Source organism: Zingiber officinale, chromosome 4A (assembly GCF_018446385.1).
Source record: "Zingiber officinale cultivar Zhangliang chromosome 4A, Zo_v1.1, whole genome shotgun sequence".
NCBI lineage: Eukaryota > Viridiplantae > Streptophyta > Magnoliopsida > Zingiberales > Zingiberaceae > Zingiber > Zingiber officinale.
This window is the reverse complement of record NC_055992.1, coordinates 128318358-128342408: the sequence shown is the minus strand read 5'-3', so window position 1 is coordinate 128342408 and position 24051 is coordinate 128318358. Positions and strand designations below refer to the sequence as shown.

At 40.1% G+C, this 24051-nt stretch overlaps 5 protein-coding genes across 6 annotated transcripts; 3 read left to right on the top strand and 2 right to left on the bottom strand.

The window, feature by feature from the left end:
* Nucleotides 1-1996: 1996 nt before the first annotated feature.
* On the top strand, nt 1997-3724 carry LOC121971139 (CBL-interacting protein kinase 6-like). The gene is made up of 2 exons (XM_042522272.1): nt 1997-2177; nt 2292-3724. The coding sequence occupies exon 2, from the start codon at nt 2298-2300 to the stop codon at nt 3591-3593; it is 1296 nt and encodes a 431-aa protein (XP_042378206.1). The 5' UTR covers nt 1997-2177; nt 2292-2297; the 3' UTR covers nt 3594-3724.
* A 1070-nt stretch (nt 3725-4794) lies between these two features.
* LOC121971138 (probable LRR receptor-like serine/threonine-protein kinase At2g24230) lies at nt 4795-7965 on the top strand. Its single transcript, XM_042522271.1, has one exon. It carries the CDS (start codon nt 5326-5328, stop codon nt 7771-7773), a length of 2448 nt encoding a protein of 815 aa, XP_042378205.1. The 5' UTR covers nt 4795-5325; the 3' UTR covers nt 7774-7965.
* A 1867-nt stretch (nt 7966-9832) lies between these two features.
* On the bottom strand, nt 9833-14331 carry LOC121971137 (transmembrane 9 superfamily member 8-like). The gene is made up of 7 exons (XM_042522269.1): nt 14162-14331; nt 12365-12529; nt 12167-12276; nt 11974-12082; nt 11770-11882; nt 11520-11673; nt 9833-11370 (listed from the first exon to the last, which is right to left on the bottom strand). Exons 1-7 carry the CDS (start codon nt 14261-14263, stop codon nt 10213-10215), a joined length of 1911 nt encoding a protein of 636 aa, XP_042378203.1. The 5' UTR covers nt 14264-14331; the 3' UTR covers nt 9833-10212.
* Nucleotides 14332-15410: 1079 nt separating this feature from the next.
* LOC121971136 lies at nt 15411-17766 on the bottom strand. Of its 2 annotated transcripts, none has more exons than XM_042522268.1 (4): nt 16961-17766; nt 16419-16489; nt 15851-16055; nt 15411-15739 (listed from the first exon to the last, which is right to left on the bottom strand). In XM_042522268.1, exons 1-4 carry the CDS (start codon nt 17045-17047, stop codon nt 15536-15538), a joined length of 567 nt encoding a protein of 188 aa, XP_042378202.1. In that variant the 5' UTR covers nt 17048-17766; the 3' UTR covers nt 15411-15535. The 2 variants fall into 2 exon arrangements, with proteins under 2 accessions (XP_042378202.1, XP_042378201.1); XM_042522267.1 differs by having other exon boundaries at nt 15839-16055; nt 16961-17760.
* A 160-nt stretch (nt 17767-17926) lies between these two features.
* On the top strand, nt 17927-22825 carry LOC121971134 (ESCRT-related protein CHMP1-like). The gene is made up of 2 exons (XM_042522266.1): nt 17927-18763; nt 22612-22825. Exon 1 carries the CDS (start codon nt 18132-18134, stop codon nt 18744-18746), a length of 615 nt encoding a protein of 204 aa, XP_042378200.1. The 5' UTR covers nt 17927-18131; the 3' UTR covers nt 18747-18763; nt 22612-22825.
* The last annotated feature ends 1226 nt before the right edge of the window (nt 22826-24051 follow it).

Genomic DNA, 24051 nt, shown 5'->3' with positions numbered 1-24051 from the left:
CATCTTATATCTTTCTAACATAACTCGCTTTTGCCTTTTCCTTTGATTGAAATTCATGATCGAATTCATCTTTAATTAGATTTGATAGAAAGCGTATACTCCGACCATCAATTTTATTCATGAAGTAAATAAACTTAAGGTAATATGCACAAATTCATTGATTCTACAACCTAAAGCAATTCGTAAAGAAGCATGTGTAAGCATAAAACATATACCGGAGAGTTAACGGGAAATTTATTGATGGATAGATCTAGATTGAGATCAAGGGAGAGATGATTCATTGTAGATGAGTTCATGCTCTCATGTTTCATCTTATGACAAGAGAGGAGAGGAAGAACAATTTATAAGAATTCGCATAACGAGAGATGTATCATCTTATGATCTCACAAGTGTGTCATCACTTAATTTTAGTATAAGTTTATCTTAATTAATTAATAAATAGGAAAATAGAAATATAAAAGGAAAAAAAAGGTCATGTAGTGCAAGTCAAGCCTCCACAAATGAATTAGTGTAATATTTGAACAATTGCAATTGGTATCAAGTGACAAGAAGTATTCAAGAGTCTTTCTTGACTAATTTGGAGTCATTAATTGGGTATGGTGGGGAGATGAAAAATTAAACATTAGTTACATAATTAAATATTAATTTGGAAAAGATTAATCATTTTGAAGCTTGGATCGAGGAAGGTGAGATATGATAATCCATCCAGCCCCAATAACTTATCCATCCTAAAAACTACATTGTCTCAAATATATATTGAATTTTTGAAACAATTAGATCCGGCTAGTTTCTTGAGCATTCAATGAGATAGTTTTGTCATTGCGATCGATCGAACTCTCTTTTATCTCGACTAGTACTAGATGTTCTGATATCATATATTGAATATTCCCATGTGGGGGAAAGAAGTAGATTCTGAATCATGCATGTGTTCCCAATGTGATTGCATTGCATTGCATGAGCCAATAATGCAGTAAACAAAGTTAGTGTAGTGCCCCAGCTTCTCTGGCTTGAAACAAAGGGAGACACGGAAATCTCTTCATTCTGTTTTATCTTCTTTAGCCAATGAGATGAGGTAGTATTTCGTTTGATATCCACCTTAAATTGTGATTAAAATTAATCTAATTCTTTAAACAATTAGGCATATCTGATTAGTAATATACAAGGTTAATTAATTAATAGTGAATAAGGAGCTCAGCCGTGACGTCGATGCTTAACAGTCGATGGACATGTAGATGTATGTACAGTGCCATGTTCAAGTGGCTATGGGACCAAACACTGAAAAGAGTTTGGCCTTTGGCCTCAATCTAATCATATTTGGTTTTTGATGATGCTGATTCCTTCCATGTTTGTCCTCTTCAATGCTCACAATAATGCTCACAATAATGCTCACAAACTACTCATATCCATCCTCATCACTGTCTCAGGATTGTTAAAACTTTGTACATATTTTTCAGTAATCAATAAAAGTCTGACTGACTGAGTTCATAATCAGTACTGAACCAAAAAACATGGTGTCTGCAGACTGTAGCCATATGTGATACGCATGCATGCACTGGATTATTCTGACTAAATTACTGTCATTTTTAGGCATGATTATTGTTTTTTCAAATTAAAAGTATGTATATTATGTGCTTTAAGTGGAATATAATAGAGACTGCTCTTCTGTTGAATTGATTATACAATTTGAAAGAGAAGAATTGTTTCCAAACTGTGGGCCGCAAGCAGCCCGACGCATCGGACGGACGGGATTCCATTATTGGGCTCACGGACGGACAAGATCGTACGAGGAAGAGCCAATCAAAACCGTGCTTTTCTCCTATCACATATCGACCCACCTGTTGTCCTACTTTCAACCGTTCCATCTCCATCAGAAGGTTGAAATTGGTAATCGATACGTACCGACATTCTGCACCGCCGTGAGCAGGAGGAGGAAGGGGCAAATTGGTCTTTTCGGGCTCTGTTGGCTGCTACTTGAACCTTGCGGGTGCAACCATGGACGCCGCAGTGGCGGTCTTCATCCCTGCGACGAAGTAGGAGACCCCGAGGGTCGAATGGCAGCTCTCCGCTAGGTGATGCGGCAGGATGATGCGGAGATTCCGCTCTGAGCTCTGGGGCGGCCGAAAGCCGAGCAAGCACGCTGCCAGCCGATCGTGCCACCGGAAACACGTCGAGGACGGGTAGATCGGAAGCTCGGAGCCGTTCGAAGCAATCCATTCATTCTTCTTAGACGATCACGCTTCTATTCCAACATTCTGCAAACCAAAAAAAAAAAAAAATCTGATTTTTTGTAGATCGAAATGGAGGAAGTACCATCTCCGGCGCCGTCAGGGGAAGGACAGAGTGTTCTCCATGGAAGGTACGAGATAGGGAGGGTGATCGGGCAGGGTACCTTCGCGAAGGTTCACCTGGCGCGGAATCTCCTCACCGGAAAGGGGGTCGCCATCAAGGTGGTGGGGAAGGAGAAGGTGATCCGGGTGGGGATGATGGAGCAGGTGAAGCGCGAGATATCGGTGATGAAGATGGTTGGCCACCCCAACATCGTGGAGCTCCATGAGGTGATGGCGACGCGCACCAAGATCTACTTCGTCATGGAGCTGGTCCGCGGCGGGGAGCTTTTCTCCAAGGTGGCCCGTTCAGGTCGCCTCCGTGAGGACGCCGCCCGGCACTACTTCCGCCAGCTCGTCTCCGCCGTCGACTTCTGCCATGGGCGCGGCGTCTACCACCGCGATCTCAAGCTGGAGAACCTCCTCCTCGACGAGCAGGGCAACCTCAAGATAGCCGACTTTGGACTCAGCGCCTTCGCCGAGCACGTCCGCCCCGACGGCCTCTTCCACACCGCCTGCGGCACGCCGGCGTACGTCGCGCCTGAGGTGGTCGGAAAAAAGGGCTACGATGGGGAGAAAGCCGACCTCTGGTCCTGCGGCGTCATTCTCTTCGTCCTCCTCGCTGGATTCCTTCCCTTCCAGGACGAGAACATCATTGCCATGTACAAGAAGACCCGCCGAGGGGACTTCCAGTGCCCGCCGTGGTTCTCGTCGGACGCCCGGCGACTCATCACCAAGCTGCTCGACCCAAATCCCAAGACCAGAATCACGGTCGAGCGGCTCACGGAAACCCCATGGTTCAAGAAATCGACGATCACCAGATCGCTTTTCGCTCCGCCGGCTTCGGCCACCGCCGCGGAGGAGCCCGAAATGCTAAACGCCTTCCACCTGATATCCTTCTCCGAGGGTTTCGACCTCTCGCGGCTCTTCGTCGGCGGCAAGTGGCGGGAAGAGGTCTTGCGGCTCGTAACGAGGGAGCCGGCGAGCGGCGTGGTGTCGAGACTGGAAGGATTGGCGGCGGGGAAGTACCGGGTGACGAAGAGCTGCGCGTCAGGGGTGAGGCTGGAGGGCGAGCAGCGGGGCCGGAAGGGGAAGCTGGCGGTGGCAGCAGAGATCTTCACGGTGGCGCCGTCCGTGCTCGTGGTGGCCGTCCGTCGGGACGGCGGCGATGCGGCTGAGTACGAGACCTTCTGCAGCGACGAGCTCCGGCCGGCGCTGCAAGACATCCTCTGGACCTCATCATCCGATGAAGAAACTGCTGCAGCCTGACCGTACGTGTCAATATCTTACTGTTTCGGCATATATTGCTCTGTCAGTGTTCATCCATGTTCTCCTCCTCCATTAACAGCCCCCTGTAAGAGCTTTACTTCATTTCTGAAATTAGCAGTGTTGTTGTGTCACTCTTCAGTTCATCGTCACGCCTCCGTCGTTGTACTCGTCTCACCTCTGTCAAGTCATCGCATTCACAAAATTGGCGTTTGGATTTTGAATTGCTTCAATGATTTGATAGCAATAGTTCGTTCTAGTGGTGCAGAAACGTGCCCTGCCTCTGCTTCCGGTGACACCTTTTGTCCTTGAAAAAGGTTTGAGGAAGAATCGATCACGGATTGTTGTTCATGTCGCAAGGGTTTGGAGTAGAGGCAGATAATTGAACAATTTTTTAAATAAAGGAAGACAAATAAAAATTGGATATCTCTTCTAAACCGTAAATAAATTAAACATTGACAAAGTTTAATTAAATAAATAAGTTTAAATAATTTATTAAACTAAACTAATAAGTTTATATCATATATATTCAATTAATTCGGTAATGAATCATATTTATTAATAAAAATTTTATTAATATGTAAATAAAGAAAATTTTAAACTAAATAAATAAATTTATATTATCAAATTTAATAACTAATTTGAAATATAAATATTTTAAATAATTAAATTAAGAGTAAACAACTAAATCTAAATTTAAAAAAAAAAACTAAACTAAATAATGATTTTTAACGAGTTCTTTTTCGTCACAACTTGGATCGTTTACAACTACTCTAGTTCTTGTAGCAGAAGCAGCAGAACCATTCAATTCAACTCTCACATGATGCCAAAGGCATCAGTTTATGCCAATCTCAATGATCTATTAACAATTAATTAACTCTTTAAAACTCTTCAATTATTACTTTGATCACTTTGTATTACCAGGTTTTGCATTGCATATGTACTAGTTTATGTGCTTTGGAGCTGATTAAACTCACTGTAATAATCTATTAAGTATTAACATCACTGTCAATATTTAGATCAATTATAATTATTTTCACTATTATCTAAATTTATTTTGCCTTGTTTATCATTTTAATTTATGGCAATTACCGGCCGCACAAAATGGTGGGCATTTTGGAGTTTGGATTTGTTTGTCCTAATCTCCAGTCTCTCCGTCAACTTGCTTAGCTAACACATTTAATAACCATAAAAACCCTAATTTTCAATCCATGAAGTTGAGTACGGAGTTGGACTTTGCTGCTTCTTCTGTTCTATGAATGCGTCGTCCTTCCTGCTTCTCCGTTCTCTGCAATTAAGAGAGCAGCAGAAGCAGAAGCCTTGCTCATCAATTCCGCCATTATCACCACCATCATCACCACCACCGCAATTCATTACTCTCTCTTTCTCTCTCGTGAAACAGCACGAAAGCTGTTCCTTTGCGTTGGCATCCATGCCGAGCAACCTTTGAGCTCACGCGCGCTCTGCTCAAAAGCTCAGAAAAGGCCCTGTTTTTTCCGAGTTCAAAGCTGCAGATTGGTGGATCGGGACCCGAATGATGCTTAAAAATGGAGCCTTTGATGCATAGAGGAGCTCGTTGATCGTCCCTAATCATCTCCCTAAGGCGTGCCTTTGTGTTGGACCAAGTACGAGTGTTGCAGAGATGGCGGATGGAGGCGAGGAGGGAGGGAGGAGATAAAGGCCGCGTCTTTCAGTTGGCTCGCAGTTCCTAGGCTTTTGGATCCGTTTCCATCAGATGGGTGGCGTGGGGTTCTTTGCTTTCTACGTATCCTTTTTCCTGCTGCTGAGGCGTTCTTGGCCGCAGTCGCCGCCGCCGCCGAACACGGACGCCTTCTACGTCTTTGAGTTCTTCCGGGAGATGCGAGTGCAGCCTTCCTCCAGAACCGGCAATTCTTCCGACGTCTGCTCGTGGAGAGGGATTACCTGCGACAGCGGCGGCAGCGCGGGGGCGGAGAGGAGGGTGATCGCACTGGAGGTTCCTGGATTCCAATTCGCCGGTCCGATCGGTGAAACCACCATCGGGAAGCTCACGGCGCTCCAATCCCTGGATCTGAGCAGGAACGCCATCACTGCCCTCCCTATGGATTTGGTGGAATTGAGCGAACTCGCCAGGCTCAACTTCTCTTCCAATAATCTCACGGGGCCGCTTCCACCTTACATCGGCAACTTCAATCGGATGGAAAGCCTCGACCTTTCCGGCAACGGGTTCTCCGGCGAGATCCCATCGCAGATCAGCGCGCTTTCCAGGTTGAAAGTTCTCGATCTCAGCAGGAACTCGTTGGAGAACGGCATTCCGGAAGCTTTTCTCCAATGCACCTCTCTGGTCTCCATCGATCTCTCCAGCAACAAGCTAAATGGGAGTCTCCCCGCTCGATTTGGCTCTGCCTTTGAAAACCTAAGCACTTTGGTTCTTTCAGATAACCAGATCAATGGAGGTTTACCAGATTTGTCGAGCTTGGATTCTCTCGCCTACCTCGATCTCTCAGGTAACCATTTCAACGGCAACATCTCCCAGGCTTATCATTGGTCTTCTTTAGTTCATCTCGACTTGTCCATGAATGAACTCAGTGGAGATTTTTTCACTGATCTCGTGAATCCACTTCCGTCACTGAAGCACCTTAACCTTGCATTCAATGAATTCTCTGCCCCAAAATTTGATCTCATGAGACTGCCTGCTGCACTAGAATATCTGAACTTGTCGAAGAGTAATCTCAATGGCCAGATTCCGACCAGGATCTCTCTGTCGCATGAGTTGAAGGTGTTAGATATTTCACAGAATCACATCGGTGGCCGCATTCCTGAACTGAGCACTGAAAACCTGCAATTGATAGACCTTTCAGTGAACAATCTCACTGGGGAGATACCGAGCTCCCTGCAACAAAAGTTATTCAGCATGGAGAAGTTCAACTTCTCCTACAACAACCTTACTTATTGCGGCCAGAGTTTCTCGTTCGAAGTGCTCCGGTCATCATTCGTCGGATCACAAAATCACTGCCCAATTGCAGTGAATCCGGATTGGAGTAGATCCAAGGGAAGCAAAGACAGGAATCTGAAGCTAGGATTGGCAATAGCACTTCCACTGTTCTTGCTCGCAGCAGGGTCAATCGGGTTGGTGCTTAGTTGCAGAAAGAGGCACAGCTTCTGGACGATTAAGAAAATATCTCACAGGGAGGAGAAGAATGTTTCAGGCCCCTTCCACTTCGATGTCAAGCACACGACATCGATCCCCGTTGTCATCTTTGAGAAGCCATTGCTGAATTTTACATTTGCTGACCTCTTGAATGTGACTAACAATTTCGATAGAGAAACCTTGTTGGGAGAAGGGAGGTTTGGGCCAGTGTACAGAGGTTTATTGCCTGGAGGCATCAATGTGGCCATGAAGGTTTTGCTTCATCGATCGACAATTTCAGATGAGGATGCCGTAAAGGAGCTGGAGAGGCTTGGCCAGATCAAGCACCCTAACTTGGTGCCCTTAACTGGCTATTGCCTGGCTGGAGGACAAAGGATTGTTATCTATGATTATATGGAGAATGGAAACCTGAAGAGCCTACTTCACGACTTACCGTTAGGCGTGCAATCAACCGAAGACTGGACTACTGATACAACTGAAGGAACCACCACCTGGAGTTTCAGACACAGCATTGCATTGGGCACTGCAAGGGCACTGGCATTCCTCCACCATGGATGCTTCCCTCAGATAGTCCACACAGATGTAAAAGCAAGCAGCATTTATCTAGATTCAGCAATGGATCCTAGGTTAGCTAATTCTGGACTATCGAACATCGAGAGCAATGCAACAGAGAATGAAGCTTCACAGGGGTCACCAGGTTATACTCCTCCAGAGTTTTCAGAAGCGGAAAATGCATCCGCAACTATAAAATCGGATGTCTACAGCTTTGGGGTTGTGTTGTTTGAGCTTACTACAGGGAAGAAACCGATCGGAGACGATTATGCTGAAGAAGGGAAGAGCCATACATTGGTCAGCTGGGCAAGAGCATTGGTGAAAAGAAATGAACTCTCAAGCTTGATTGATCCAAAGATTAGGGAAACAGGATCAGAGAAACAAATGGAGGAGGCATTAAGGATAGCTTACTTGTGCACAGCTGAGTTGCCATCCAAGAGGCCATCCATGCAGCAGATTGTTGGCCTTCTCAAGGATATTGAACCTGTCAATGAGTACTGAATAACAAAATGTTGTTTGTGTTTTCTTTCTCTTTTTTTTTTTTCTTTCTTTTCTTGTCTTCTGCTTTAATTTTATCCATGGGAATTGTATAGTGATCATGAGGTGCATAAGAACTAAAGGTCTATCTTTCATCAGCTTTCGATGTACCAAAATGAAACAGATAAATGAAACCTTATTTGCATTCTCTTTTCACAGCCATGGTAGTTCGTTTTTCTATATTCAGTCTGATGTATTCTCAGTAGAAAATACTATTTTCCTTCTCGAGAAAGCAAAGCCTTCAGGCTGGAGTGATAAAATTTAAACTGAAAGCAAAGCCTTCAGGTCTAATGAAATGATTCATCAGCTACTTCATGGCTATTGTTATGTCAGAAAGATTGGATCTTCGTCAATAACTTTCACAGATTATGATATTGGTAAATTTCAAGCGTTTACTTTTATTATTGTGGTTGGTATATTAGGCTACCAGACATATATGGTTTAGTTGGGTTTCTACTACTAGGCCAAAAGGGAATAGTCTCTTTTGACTAGCGATAGTGTCTTATGGATCAATCATGACTGCAAGCACAATAAATATATATATATATATATATCGCTAGTGTCTTTATGAATCATGACTGCAAGCCCAAAATATATATATATATATATATATATAATATTATTGTGGTAATTATACTATTTCATAATTTGAATATAGATAAACAGCATATTTGTTTATTTTAAGAGTGAAGTAGAGAAAAATCCTTGAATTTTACATGCAATCTCCCCTCATAAAAAATTTTATTTCCACTCCTTGCATGTAAAGTTTTATTTGCTTCAACTCTCTCATGCAAATATTGTGACCAAATTGTCCTTCAGATTTTTTAGGTACAAAAGGTCCAAAAATGAGTATAATTTCTCTTAAATTCAACACTTTACACTATAATCGAGTATATTTTATATTAAATTGAGCATATTTTTCCCCGTTTTAATATAATTCCTCCTAAATTCAATACTATTTAAAGAAAATCTAGTATATTTTCTATCCAATTAAGTATCATTTAAAGAAAATCTAGTATATTTTTTATCCAATTGAGTATCATTTAAAGAATATCTAGTATATTCGAATATATTTTCTATTAAAATTGCCCTTCATATTTTTTAAATATAAATAGTCTCAAAATGAGTATAATTCCTATTAAATTCAACATTTTAAACTAGAATTGAGTATATTTTCTATTGAATTGAGTATATTTTCTATTAAATTGAGTACGACTTTTTTTCCTATTTAATATAATTCCTCCTAAATTTAGCATCATTTGAAAAAAATCTAGTATATTTCCATTCAATTGAGTATCATTTAAAGAAAATCTAATATATTTTCCATTCAATTGAATATCATTTAAAGAAAATCTAGTATATTTTCCATCCAATTGAGGTGGAAAAAGAATCGTACTCAATTTGATAGAAAATATACTAGATTCTAATTTAATGTACTGAATTTAAGAGGAATTATACTCATTTTTAAATTTTTTATACTTAAAATATCAGGGGTAATTAGGTAAGTATATTTGACTAGGGAGTGAAAATAAAGATTTGTTCCAATGGAAACTGCATATAAAATTGTATTTGTCAATGGAAATTGCATGCAATTTTTTTTTTTATTTTAACCCGAGTATATATACCGCAACTCATATCTATGTGGCCGTCCAAATCACTTCCGGATGCCCCACGTACTCAAGCACAAGAGGCAAGTACCATATCAAAACCGTATATGTATATATAAAAGATCAGCTTATTTGAAACCGATCAAAGTGCCAAGAACCTATCTCACCTTCGGAAGCATTTGATTTTTTAAAAAATGGATCCTAAAAGTGGTAATATTACTATTAAACTTAGCAAAAATTTGATCCCGTCGGTATCAGTTGAATCAGTGACCCGTCAAGTTTCAAGAGCAGTGCCCTCGACAGAGTGAACTCGACCACATCCCAAAACACGGGGGCATGTAATTGGGAAGAAACAAGATAGAAGAAAAACAAGCTTTAAGACTAGGCACGTGATTTCATAAAAGCTCAAATCGAAATAGAAAAAGATACAAAAGCAATGTATTAATATTCCAATTCAAACTACATAGGACTACAAATTAGCAACAAATGCAATAAAAAAAGAAAAAAAAAATGTCACGTGGGCAAACTCGCCTCACATTTATTATTCTAGGTGAGACGATAACTGTCAGGGAGAATGAGAACATAAGGCAAACAATTCTACCTTCTGAGCAAGCAGCATCTTTTGAACATCAAAAACATGGAGTACAAAAAATCAAGTGCCTTGCGTCTAAATAAGAAGATAAACTATGTTCCACAGTATACTTTTCTTTGAGGTAAACATTGATAAGGGTCCTAAACTATACCCAAAAGTCAGCAGACAACTAATCTTTTCTTCAGAGAACTGATAGGGATATTTTCAATCGATCTTCACCGATGAATAAATCAGTCTTGTAAACCAAAAGCAAGCATAAAAACCAATTGTTCCCGTCAGCACAAAGAAAGCATAGGAAGCAATCAACATGTACCCAAAGTACAGAATTCCAGAAATGAGCTTGGTTATCTCCAGTTTTGTGAAAAAATAGAATGTCGCATAGAGGAAAAGATAGAGTGCTGAGGATCCAGATGTCAGATAGGACCTCCACCACCACAGGTAATCCTCACTGCATAGCTGGAAATAGCACAAAACGATTGTGATCTCGGCACAGGTGACAATGAGAATGATGAAGACAAGAAAGAGGAACCCAAAGATGTAGTAGAACTGATTTAGCCAAATTGAGGTAAGGATGAAGAAGAGCTCAATGAAAACAGCTCCAAATGGGAGAATGCCACCAATTAGTATGGAGAAAACTGGATTCATATACCAAGCTTGTTCTGGGATCTGTCTAGGGATCTTATTTGTTTTCACAGGATCTTCAATGGCTGGCTTCCTGAAACCCACATAACTGCCAACAAACACAAGGGGCGCTGAAATACCAAACCAAAGGAATGCAAGAGCAAACATTGTGGTGAAGGGCACTGCACCAGATGACTTCTCACCCCAGATGAGAGCATTCAAGATGAAAAAGATAATTGAAACAATACCCGGGAAAGTGAATGCTGTCTGCAAGGTAATTTTCTTCCATTCTGTCCCTTTGAACATCTTGTAAAGGCGGGCAGATGAATACCCCGCGAACAAGCCCATGAAGACCCACAGTAGCAGCATTGCTGTCATGAGTCCACCTCTATTTGATGGAGAGAGAAATCCAAGAACAGCAAAAATCATGGTCACGAGTAGCATACCAAAGAACTGAACACCAGTTCCAACATATACACACAACAAGTCTGAATTGTTTGGAGGCCTAAATACATCCCCATGGACTAGCTTCCATCCTGTCTCTTCTTGAGCTTCTTCTTGAGTCTCAAACTGGTTGTACTTGGAGATATCCCTGTATAGTGTCCGCAGCATAATCATAGCTACCATCACAGACAGGAATAATACAATCAGGAGAGAATTGATAATAGAAAACCAGTGGATTTGGTCATCATTCATCAGAAGATAAGTGTCCCATCGAGAGGCCCACTTCACATCACTCTCCTGGAAGGAAAAGATACAATAAAAGAAAATGATTCAACAATTTAATGAAAACCAACTGGTCAGCTAAGCAGTAATGGTAACATTAGCTATAAATGTAAAGAATGCTATGATATAGTCATATTATCAAAGGGAAAGAAATTCAGACAAACCTGAAACTCAACATCATAGGTGAATATGATATCCTCGTTCGCTGCCACCACCTGTGGGCTATCAGAGTTCACAACTGAGCGTTTAGCATGAGGGTCACAGGTACTCAAGCGGGTCTTCACATCATTCCACTGACCTTCATAAGCATGATTAACACTGCAATAGATTTGACAAATTTAAGTTCATAAAAGAATAGCATAAATGAAGAGGAAGGGGCAGTCAGGGTAAGGAATAAATGAAAAAATTTCCAACCTGAATGGTTTGACCTCAAATCCCACAATCCTGAAAACATCAAGTTCTACATCCTTGTGATATTTCACGATAAATGATAAATGGTTGTAGATATAATATGTCCCATTCTTCCCCTGCACAACAATTAAATATTCTTGATAAGTCATGTAATATCGTGCTAGTGATTCTCTTATATCTGGAGTATTTATAGGAGATATAGATTACTCCAGATAGATGATCTTTGACTCCAACATGATAGCCCAGCTGATACACAGTACCACTATTCTGGTCCAGCCTTTTCATAGGTACAACAAGTGGAAGATTGTCCAAAATCCTGTCCAAAAATATGTACAGTCACCAATATTATGCGAATTGAAGATATCTAACGAAACAGACTCAAGGACTAGGTTTGTCATACATGTTAACACGATACTCATCCTCTATTTTTTCCTTGAATTCCTTTGCATCCTTGTCAGTAGGTGTAAATTTGCAAGCAATCTTACACATCTCGGGTTCTCTCATTTCAAACTGGCATAGTTAAGAAAAGTTAAATATTATTGGTCATTAGATCAGAAGGATAACTAATACTAAAAGTGTACAGTAGTCAGCAATATACCACATAGACTGAGTTCTCAATACGATCACCACGAAGAACTTCCCCAAGATTTTCTGCACTATCCACTATGTTGATTGGACGACAGTATGGTAGAGAATAATATGAATATGGAAGTTGTGTTTTTATTGAAGTCAGCTTGTTCACTTTCACTGCAAGTGGATCTTTCTGCAGAGAAACAGTGGAAGTTTGTGACGTTAGGTTACATTATGCACAAATATAATTATCGAAATAATTTCCATTTGCATATCAAATTAAAAATAGATCTTATCTGGAGAAAGTAAACAAGCTGTTGAAAATTACAATTCATATATGAGAAAGGCAAAGTTTTGAAAATTGCATGCAGGTTGCCTGTGATTGAATCACTTCATAACATAGATGAAATATATGTAGGAATACATCAGTGCATGTGCTCATGAATGGGAATCGACTTAACATTAATTGTATCCAGAAAAAGTGGTTTTCATGTATCATGTTAGCAATACAGGTGTAATAGTTTGCCCCAACCATATAAGAGAGAACAAAATGTAAATGTAATATAATAAGTTTGTAGCACTTACAAATAGGCAAACCAAACGATAGATTAGTGCTTGTGCATCATATGTTATGTGGAATTGGAAATCTTCTCTACAAAGCATTATCACCATTGTGCTTCCCCTCGTTATCACATTCCCCCCTTAATCTAATTGCTTGGACCGTGTCATTATTTATTTGTTTCTTATATCATCTACAAATGAATTTCTAATTCATTAGTATCAAAAGCTTAGCAAATCTCACATCAAGCTTGGTACTCATATTATAGCACAGTATCCATAAAGTGTCTATCCACATCTTATCATTTTCAATCAGATCATATTTCCTTTCTCAATTTTCTCATTTTTTTTTATAATTTTATCATATCAAATACACACACATACAAACTAATATTATTTCATATCAATATTTATAAAAATAATAATTTGGGATCAACTAATAAATTAGATTGATTTTCGTGAGTCAATAGAAAATTAAAGCAGCTTCAGTGTCTGAATACATGCAGGTGTAAGCAATGCAGTGAAGGAAAATGCATGAATGTGAGCTTTAACCCTAACCTTGCAGATAATCTATTTAAGAAATAGATAAGAAGTGCCTATGAAGTTCAGCATTCAATCAACAGTGATAGCCCTAGTAGGGAAAGCTAGAAATTTGGAACCTACTCAGCAACTGTAAAGAAATCATAAAAGTAACCAAAATGGACAAAACAACAAAACCAAGACTACGTATAACCCTTAACAGAATAGCAATACATCATTCAATGTAGCGGCAGATACCTAACAGTCAAAAGTTTACAGATCTTTACAAGCAGAAATATTCATCGACCTGTATTACATCATAGAAAAATGTGGGTTCATGAACGATCAAAAGAAGAGCACCTACAACATCTCATAATGAAAAAGCAAGGCTCGGAAGGAATTCACAACAGAATAATAAATCATATAATCGAATAATACTATACACAATGTTTGCGTAAGAGTACACAGAGGTAGAGAGTTAGGGAAACTCAATTCTAGGACCACCAAGAAAGGTTGATAGTGATAGTACAGATCAAATGAACTCCAATCAAGAATATATCAAAACGATAACGAATATTAAGATGCACGCCTGTAATCCCACAAATTTCGCGCATTAAATCTACCAAATAATGCACCTAAATAATAGATCCAAAAGATCCAAGTCGAATAAAAGCAAATCCAAAGATTTAAGATCGACTACTGCGAGGCGAAATCAATAGCTGGATGGAGGGAAAGGGGATTAAAAGACCTGGTGGAAGTCGGCCGGGGCGACTCCGGGAAGGTAGAAACCATGCCCTCCGGTGGGGAAGAGAACAAGCACAAGGGCGATCCACGGGAGGATCCACTCCATCGTTTCGAGTAGGGTTCGCAGAGAAACAGGAGAGACGGAAGAGGACCATCTTTCTCATCGGGTAGAAAATAGACAGTCAGACAACCTGGACAGCGGGTCGGGTTTAATGTACCCGACCCACTCAATTTTGGACAAAAATGTGCACATCCGTTGGTTCACCTAAACCATCAAGACGTCAAAAAGACCAAAAGGCCCACTCCTCTTTTTTTCTTTTCTTTATTTAACAAGTCTCCGGACTCAGCACATCGAATATACCTTTGTTTCTTGATTGCTTGGATTATAAGGGAAGGGGATGCCTCGCTTTTTTTTTAAAAAAAAAAAAAAATCACAATATGGTTTTTGCTTGCCTATTCAGCTATTTCCAATTCAAAAATATTATACAATGGCTTTCATTATTCATGGGTGGCAAAAGATGAATACGCTCGTTCTCATCATTTCCGTTAATCCGTCCCAAGATCAATATGGAGAAGATAAATCACTACTAACCTTTAGAATAATAACTAACACATAAGGAAGATATTTATCTCGACTTTATCAAGATTCGAACTCCATATCTCATTAATGACAATACCTCATGTACTCACCACTAGACCCATTTGAAAGGACATGACTTTCATTACTCATAGTATAATAACAAAACGCTCAAATAATTTTTTATTTACTGTTTGAATTTCAACTACGGCGCATATATATTTCTCTAGTAAAATAAAAAAATCTATATTTCCAAATTTACCTTGTGGCCAATATTCTATGACTCCGGACCATCCACCTTGAGATTTATTTGCATTCACACAATTAAGAGGCGCTTTATACATCAATTATCATAATCTGAAAATAAACACTGCATTTTGAAATCAAGAGCATAACCAAGAACAAAAATGGGCATAGATCAGAAATAAAAGATAAAAGTTCAAATTGATAAGAAAAACAGTTTCCTCTACATTATATTGCCAATCACAGATGTCAGAAAGCTTGGCTAGTTGGCTCACTATTTATTTTTTTTTTCCCAAATCAAAAATATATCAAAGATGTCATAAAACATTATGATTTCTGACTAATTATTATGGTCGCCTCATTAACCTAATCCTAAGATCACTTGTGTTATCAGCACTGGTTTAACTCAATCCATCAAACAATCTACACAGAATGAATAAAACACCATGTATAAGATGAAATATCTCAAGCCTTTCTTTACATAAATATTTCCATCTAACATAAATTAAATCAGTGAAGGGCTTAGATTGTTAGCCCTTTCTGCGATAGGAGATTAATCTACACCCTCAAAGCTAACTGATCCTGCCATGTAATCTTTCTCTTTGCCACCTTGTTTGATGATTCATGTACAACATCACGACAAATCGAAAGGTTGAGATCATTAGCCACAGAATTGTCTTCCACTAAACTCTTCCTCAACTTATCAGACTTCATAGGCTCGACGCTGAAGCTGGACGGATACTCCTCTGTATCCTCACCAATCTGCGTAAGAACATCCATTGTCATTACAGAATACATGATTTTGTTGCTTACCGACATCGTAATTCATTCAGTCTTGTAGCATGAGTGGGGGGTAGTTACTGGCAACAAGACCTGATTCAGGTCTATCAGGGCAGAAGTGCATGGAGTATCAGCATCTCTCAGTTTTGATCTTTGGTCTTTAGCAGGGAGTTGAGGATATGCATTTGCATTTGAAGGTTGGCCGATCAAGGACTGACTCTGTGATTTCTTTTTCAGCCTCAATTGTTTAGTTCCAGATGGATTCTGGGATAGGCTTTTGTACCGTCTTTGCAAGAATCTAGAGCATTGCAAATAGAGCAGAGGATTATATTATTGAAAGAGTTAACATCTGATTTACAACTATAGGTCTTTTGAACTCTTATACATTCAACAATTCCAAGCATATAGAGTAAGAACATAATGTAATGTAATTAAATTATACAAAACTTGTGCCAAAGAGAAAATTATATATGCTTTCGTTCTACTTTAAGGAGCTCCTTAAAAAGTGAATGAAATTTCAGAAATACGTAAATTATTTTGATTCAGGATAATGGAAAAATGCTTTTCTGTGCATGGATTTTTTTCCCTTTTTAAAAATATTATTAAAAAATGGTAATTTAGAATTAGAGTGGAGTATATGAAAACTAGAATAGATACTGACTTCACTTCAGCAAGAAGTTTAAGCTTCTTCTGATTAGCTATCTGCAGTTTCTTCCTCTTTGCTTCAGTTTCCTGTCACAAATTACTACGATAAGATTTTTCTGGGAAAAAGAAAAACATATAGTAGTTATATGTGGGATAAGTATTTTCACAAGATCAACAGTGTTCGTGAAAATTTGAAATGTTTTGGCTGTGATTTTTGAGATGCCTAGACTAATACAAGCACTCTCAATAGAGGAAACAAAGAAAAGGAATGATAGATCTAGATCAATTTGAAAGGGAAATCAGAGGAGGCAAACTTTTAAGGGGGGACAACAAATTCTAATATCAAGAACCATAGAAAGATTTAGTACAATAATAATGGTATGTAGCATCCCAATCATCATCTTGTAAAGGTGATACTGGAAAGTCAGGGTTTTCTAGATATCTAGAAACCCAAGGGTTTCAAGAAGGAACACAGGTCTCAAATTTTTTAGATTGCAAATCCTGATATGAGAAAAATCCCGAGAGTGAAAGAAAGGGATGAGCACCACAGGATCTCACCTCGACCAGATCTCCATAATCCCACAAGAGACTCTGATGCCTGCTCCTTGCCTTGACCTCCTCGCTCAACTTCTGGCCTTTCCTCATCGCGGCGGCACCCAAATCTCACCTTTGGAGGCGGAAGCGGAGCGAAACCCTAGCACGCAGGCCACATATGGGGAAAGGCTCCTCCTTGGCAAGGGGTGATGGTAGAAGCAGACGTGGTGGGGTTTGCTCCTCCCTCAATTTTCTGAGGTCTGGCCATGACCAAAAGGCCCATATAAATTGCACACAGGAACAGGAGAAGGGCTGGCAATTTGCTGCTCGGTGGAGATGGATGGAGGGTTTTCTGGTCTTCAGAGGGGCAAATCTGGCAACCTCGGAGCAGTAGCATTGTGTGTGAGAGAGAAAGAGGAGAGGAGAGGTTCGGTTGGGTGAATGGTGATGCACATCCGAAGACACTCGTTCGCTTCTTCATTCTATCATTTCTCCCCTTTTTTGATTTCTCACCTCATCCTACCGATGCTCCTTTTTCCTTAGGCCTTGGTTTCCTCCACCCTCCTATGACTCACTCGCTCCTGGTCCAGGATGGGCCAAGGAGCCAGAGACATGGATGGAATGGACTTGATCTTAGAGGGTAGAGATTCCTTTCGATCTGCTTCTTTGGCTTTGGTTGACAGGGAAGGAAGGAAGAAGGGTGGAGGAGAGAGAGAGAGAGTGACGGGTAGTTGTGCCCTGTGATGTTGCAGCTGCCTTCTTGTGCCTGCAATCGGACATTAATGTCACCGCCTTATATGGTGGAGATGGTCGAATAGAACACAAATTCCTCTTCATTGGCCGAGAAAGTTTTATTTTGCACCTCATACTTTAACTATTGTTTCCTTAGACCTCCAATATTTAAAATATTATATGTTTTACTGTCTATAGATTGTAAATTGGCTATTGGGTCTAAATAAAGCCCAACTCGGTCTATTCCTTCGATAGGAAGAAGAACGCGTCTCTGCGTTTGAATCCGTCAAAAGGCCGTAACGCGTCGCTGACGAACGATATAACGGTATGTATATATATCTCTCTGTTATGTTGCCCTCTGTGCATCAAACGCCGGTTTCTCCGTTCCGCTCCCGTTCCGGCCATCTTCGCTAACCCTAATTTTCCTTCTGTCCGAGCCACCGATCGATCTATTGTCCACGGCATGGGGAACACGGAGAAGCTGATGAACCAGATCTTTGAGCTCAAGTTCACCTCTAAGAGCCTGCAGCGGCAGGCGCGCAAGTGCGAGAAGGAGGAGAAGTCGGAGAAGCTCAAGGTGAAGAAGGCGATCGAGAAGGGCAACATGGACGGCGCCCGGGTCTACGCCGAGAATGCCATCCGCAAGCGCACGGAGCAGATGAATTACCTCCGTCTCGCGTCCCGTCTCGACGCTGTAGTCGCGCGACTCGATACACAGGCCAAGATGCAGGCCATCGGAAAGTCCATGGGATCTATCGTGAAGTCGCTCGAGTCCGCCCTCGCCTCTGAGAACCTACAGAAGATGTCCGAGACCATGGACCAGTTCGAGCGGCAGTTTGTCAACATGGAGGTTCAGGCCGAGTTCATGGAGGGCGCTATGGCAGGGTCCACTAGTCTCTCCACTCCTGAGTCCGAGGTTAACAGCCTCATGCAGCAGGTCGCCGATGACTACGGTCTCGAAGTTTCCGTAGGCCTCCCTCAAGCTGCGTCGCATGTCATTCCTCCTGCCAAGGAGAAGGAGTCGGTGGACGAGGATGATCTTTCGAGGCGCTTGGCAGAGCTGAAGGCGAGGGGCTAGGATTAGCTCTTCTCAAGGTGACTTTTTTTTTTTTTTGTTTAATTTATCTTTTCTTTATTTGTCAACATAAACGAAAATTTGAGAATTTATGATGAAGAATAATCATAATTTCCTAACGACGGTGTGCTGTATGTTTTGTCCAACCAACTGTTTTTATAATCTATAGGCTTACAGGAAAAACTATTATTTTAATGTTAATGTCCAGCATCAAAAGATTTGAATTTAAAGATTGAAATTCTAGAAAGAGTTCAGTCAGATACCGTAAGTGAGTTTTGCCTATGGCAAATATGGAGTTTGTTTAAAATTGGAGGGAAGCCATTTTCCCCCACATGATGGATTCCTAAACGGAGGAAGTCAAATGCTTCAAACAAATGGTATACACCCAAGCTTTCAGACCTTCGTAGGGCAAGATGTATATTTCACATGGAGGGCCATTGGCATCACACAAAAATGTTGTAAAAGAAATCAAAATCCTTTCGTTTATTCTTAAGGAGCTGATGATTATTTCTGTTAAAATGCAACAAGACCTGTAGTTCTTGTTGCCATGCAGAGTGCACTTTTCTCTCTGAATAGTGTTGTAATTTTGTAGTTCTATAGCATTAACCTATAGAGAAAAAAGGAGAATATTTTGGTAAAACATGTCAACAAAAAATTAATGTGTAATAAGCAGCAAATCGAGATGTGTAACCCGGTTTATATTTTTTCCATTTGAATATAATCCATTTATTCTTCTTGATTGTTGGCAGTGGTGCATCCTTCCAAGCATGAATGAAACAGTTGCTTATACACCACTGGAGTTAGCTAACATGTAGCAAAAACGTCACAAAGCCACTGAAATGTAACTCATGTGATAGTCTAATATTGTCAACACTCAAAGTTATAAAATATCCTTTATGCTTTCCACTCTATCAATTCAATCCTTCAATTATAAAATTTGTTGGTCACCTTTGAGTATATTCATATAATTTCAATCTATTTCTCTCACTTTCTCTGGTGGTATACCATTTATTATGCTAATATGATCCTTAGCTGCCTATAGAACCATGTATTGGTGATTTCCCTTGCAGCCTGTGTGGAATTCTATGATTATTGAAGGCTGATGTGAATGAATTGATTCTTAATTGTATAGCAAGTTGCTTATTGTAACAGAAGTACTTTGAAATGAAGGGTTAGATTATGTGCTAGAAGGTTAGGGTTGATTCTCTGGCCAAAGTATTTTGCCCTTGCTACTCTTTAGATGACATCTTATTTGTCATGAAGTTTAGCTGCTGTGACTTGAAGCAGTTAGTAAATATTGCTTATATTTTAATGAATCTTCTTTTTTTCTGAAGTAGGTTTTGAATCTTGATTATACTTGTATTTATTCACACCAGTGACTCTTGTGTGTGACTCTTGAGAAAGGGAGATCTTTATTTTGACAAAAGGATGAACGTGCTGATTAGTAGCTATATGGTTCATGCATACCATAAGGGCACTGATACTGACTACCATTCTGTTAAACTGAAAGTTTAAGACTTGCTACTTACGTGTGATATCTTAGTAGTAAGAAAACCACAGGTCTATCAGAGTATAAGACATCTGAGTTTTCACCTTTCTTTTTCTATCCAGTTTATGACTATTTATGGACAATAATAGTTCTTATGAGCATAAATTTGAATGTAAAGCTAGGTAAAATTAGATGAGAATTAGATTTCCCATTGTCATCAAGTTGGGTTACTCCCAACTTTGGGGGTTGGCTACATTTCATCCTTTGCTAAGAGGCATCCTTCTCCAAGCTGTTCTCCAAAGGCTTTTGGCTTTGGAGACTTATCTTCCTCCGCTCAGGTGATATTTTCAAATCCATATCCTTTATTCTTCCATTGTTTTCCTTAAAAAATTGCACCACCATTTAAACATAGAAATACTTCCTATCTACTCTGCTTTATATGTTGCTTCCTTCTTGCTCAAGATACTAACTGGACTGATTGGACCACTCTGTATACTGGACTTCTCTATCCCACTACTTACAGATTAAAAGGCCTATCTTTGGTTAGGTGAGAAGTCCAGTTGGCTTTATGCTGCTTTATAAATGAAGCAATGCGCTTCTTGTCTTCAAACCTGTTGAGGTTCAATCAAAGTTTTATATTGGAAAGATTTGATAAAGATCATAGGGTTAAAATGATGCAAGATATCTCCATTGGCTTGAGGCCTTTTGGGTAGAGCCCAAGAGCAAAGCCATGAGGGTCTAGGCCCAAAGTGGACAATATCATGCCATTGTGAAAATATGTGGGCATCCTTTGGGCGCAACAAATGGTATCAGAGCCATGGTACGAACCAGATACCATGTGGGGTGGCCTTGAACGAAGTTGAGGGTGGGCCCGGAGTAGGTCAGAGTGACCGGATGTTCGTGGGAGGCCTGGAGCAGGTCAGGGTGATCAGATACTTGTGCGGAAGCAAGTAGGTCAGGGTGACCAGATGCTCGCAGGGAGGCCCGAAGCAGGTCAGGGTGATCGGACACTCGCGGAGAGGCTTAGAGCAGGTTAGGATGACTAGATGCTTGTGGGAGGCCTGGAGCAGGTCAAGGTGACCAGATACTCGCAGGGAGGCGAGTAGGTCAGGGTGACAGGATGCTCGCAGTGAGGTCCGAAGCAGGTCAAGGTGGCCGAATGCTCGCAGGGAGGCCCGGAGTAGGTCAAGGTGACCTGGTGCGGATGCTTGCGGGGAGGCCCAGAACAGGTCAGAGTGACCAGATGCTCGCGGGGAGGTCCGGACCATGAGAGTAATTGTGGTCCTTCGTTTGAGGAGAGGATTGTTGGGGTTCAATCAAAGTCTCACATTGGAAAGATTTGGTAAAGATCATGAGGTTAAAAGGATGCAAGATATCTCCATTGGTATGAGGTCTTTTGGATAGAGCCCAAAATCAAAGTCATGAGAGCCTAGGCCCAAAGTGGACAATATCATGCCATTGTGGAGATATGTGGGCATCCTTTGGGCGCAACAAAACCCCTTGTCAGGGACGACCCTGAAGCTTCATCTCCTTAACAAGGTTAGGCTATCCACGTATCGTTTCAACTTTTAATCTCAAGGCAATGTATAGATGGGACGATGAGTCCCAATGTTGGATTAATGCACATCTAGACTGCACAATGCAATTATGGACTTCTAGTACTCGTGCCTGAAGTGCCTAGTCCAAGTAACATAGTTAATGAGTGTGGGTCAAAATGTCATTCAAGTGACAATGGCAGGGGTTCTTTAGTGAGAAGAAAAAGACAAACACGTGACTATTCTCTTTACAGGTTCAGATGAATCCTGTAAAATTGCTCTTCTGCTAGCTGATTGAAAAGATAGCAAATAGGTCCCTTCAAGTTTTCGTTGCCCAAACTAATTCTCTGCACTGATAATAATCCAATCTTGTAAATCATGCTTGCCTTGGAAGGAGCTTCATGTGTTTAAAGACAATATTTATGAAGATCATACTTAACAAAGATGTATCAGTTAACACAAACTTCAAGCTTCTATAGTCACTCTGATGTAAATATGTTCGAGGTTCAGTTTTCACATTGCTTCCTTTTTTATTTGTGAAAACTGACATGCCTACAAATTCTAGTTTAACCTTTCTGAATAAAGTTCCTTTTTGACTATGGCACGTGAATATATATGTATATATAATTGTGTTGCTATATGGTTTTTTCTTTCTACCCATATCCTCCCAGAATTGTAAGTCATTCTCAATTTTCATGGTAGATAAGAGTACTTTGCTTTTTGGGCTTGCATATCTGTTTGCTATAATTTGGCTAACTGATTTCTTTAATAGTTTGCAAGAACTATTTAGCTTGAGTCTGTTTATCTGTGTGACGTTTAGTTCATTACTTTTTCTTCATTTCAGGTGTTGGAATCACCTTGCCAGCTGGAGCCACTGTAAGTGCATCAGCTGTGATTCTCAGTTATTGCCAATAATTTTACATACTCATATATCATATGTAACATATTTACTATCAGCCACATCGTATTTGAACTCGGGGATATCAAAGATCTTGTTTGCATATCTTATGATGAATCCAAACGCACTGATTGAAACTTGTGGTGGATTCCACCAAATAGATTGAAACCCTAAATGATTTCTGCAGGCCAACTCAACATTTCTTGAGATTCCGTTTCAACAAAGCTGCTCTGAGGTCCTCATTGGTTTGTTGGTTTGTGACCTGAATATTTAAATATTTTTAAGTTTCTTTGGTAAAGTTAGATGTTAAATCGAGTTAAATGATGAGGTTGGTTGGCGATGCAATTTATTTATGTCCTAATTGTTTGATCCAAAATCGCTCATCAGTGACTTGACGGCACCAATTGAAACTTTTGTTGATCTCACCATCATCCCCCACATTGTTTCATGTCCATTAGGAAGCCAACAAATGTGTGCGATCGCACGCTGACAAGCATTAAACAAAAAGAAATTGTCTAATTATCGTCTTCACCTTTTGATAAAGGGAGTAGTCATTCTTGTCCCTCAAATAATTGGATCGAAGAAGAGCCATCTAGATGGTAATCCTATTGGCTTATTAATATCTACTTGTTAGAATGGGTTTTTTGTGTTTTTTTTTGTCAATATCTTTTAGAAATTATTTGATTTTTGCTCTTCTTGACTTGATCAAAAATTTTATAGACTATGGATACAAGAGCTGAGACTAATTCCCAATTGTTTTGGTCGAACCAATTGATCTAGTTTTCGTTTTGGCTGCTCAAGTTAGAAGCATACCAAAAGATATCTCCCTTTTGGGATAATGTTGTATCTTGCCAAGCGAATATAGTCAATTCATTTGAGTAACTCGTCAAAAAATTGAATGAATAAGCTTGTTTTGCGTCGCATAAGATATATTTGATCTGGATATAAGAAATCATCCTTATTATTCCAAGTAATGGGTTCAAATGCTCACGTTGGGTATATTTATGATTGATTGAATTACTGGTGATGCTGGATTGACACGTATGCTTCTTGAGATTATTAAAAAAAAAGTGAAATGTTATTATCGCTCCACATTTTCTGTGTGAGTCTTCTCTTTGTAACAAATCGTATCCAAACATAGATCAGCACAATACAAACTAAAAATAAAATTCTATTGCTATCATTTTTACTATGAAAATGTGCATTGATTGCAAAAAAGAAACGTTAGGGGGACCCCTCGTTTGTTGGATAACAAAATTCCATAGCTGTCAATATTTGCTATGATGAAGGTTTATGCTCTACATAATGGACGACCAAATCTACAATTAGGGCGTTTGCAATCATCAATTACAAATCTCCAACTAATGTCGAATCTTAATCATCGAT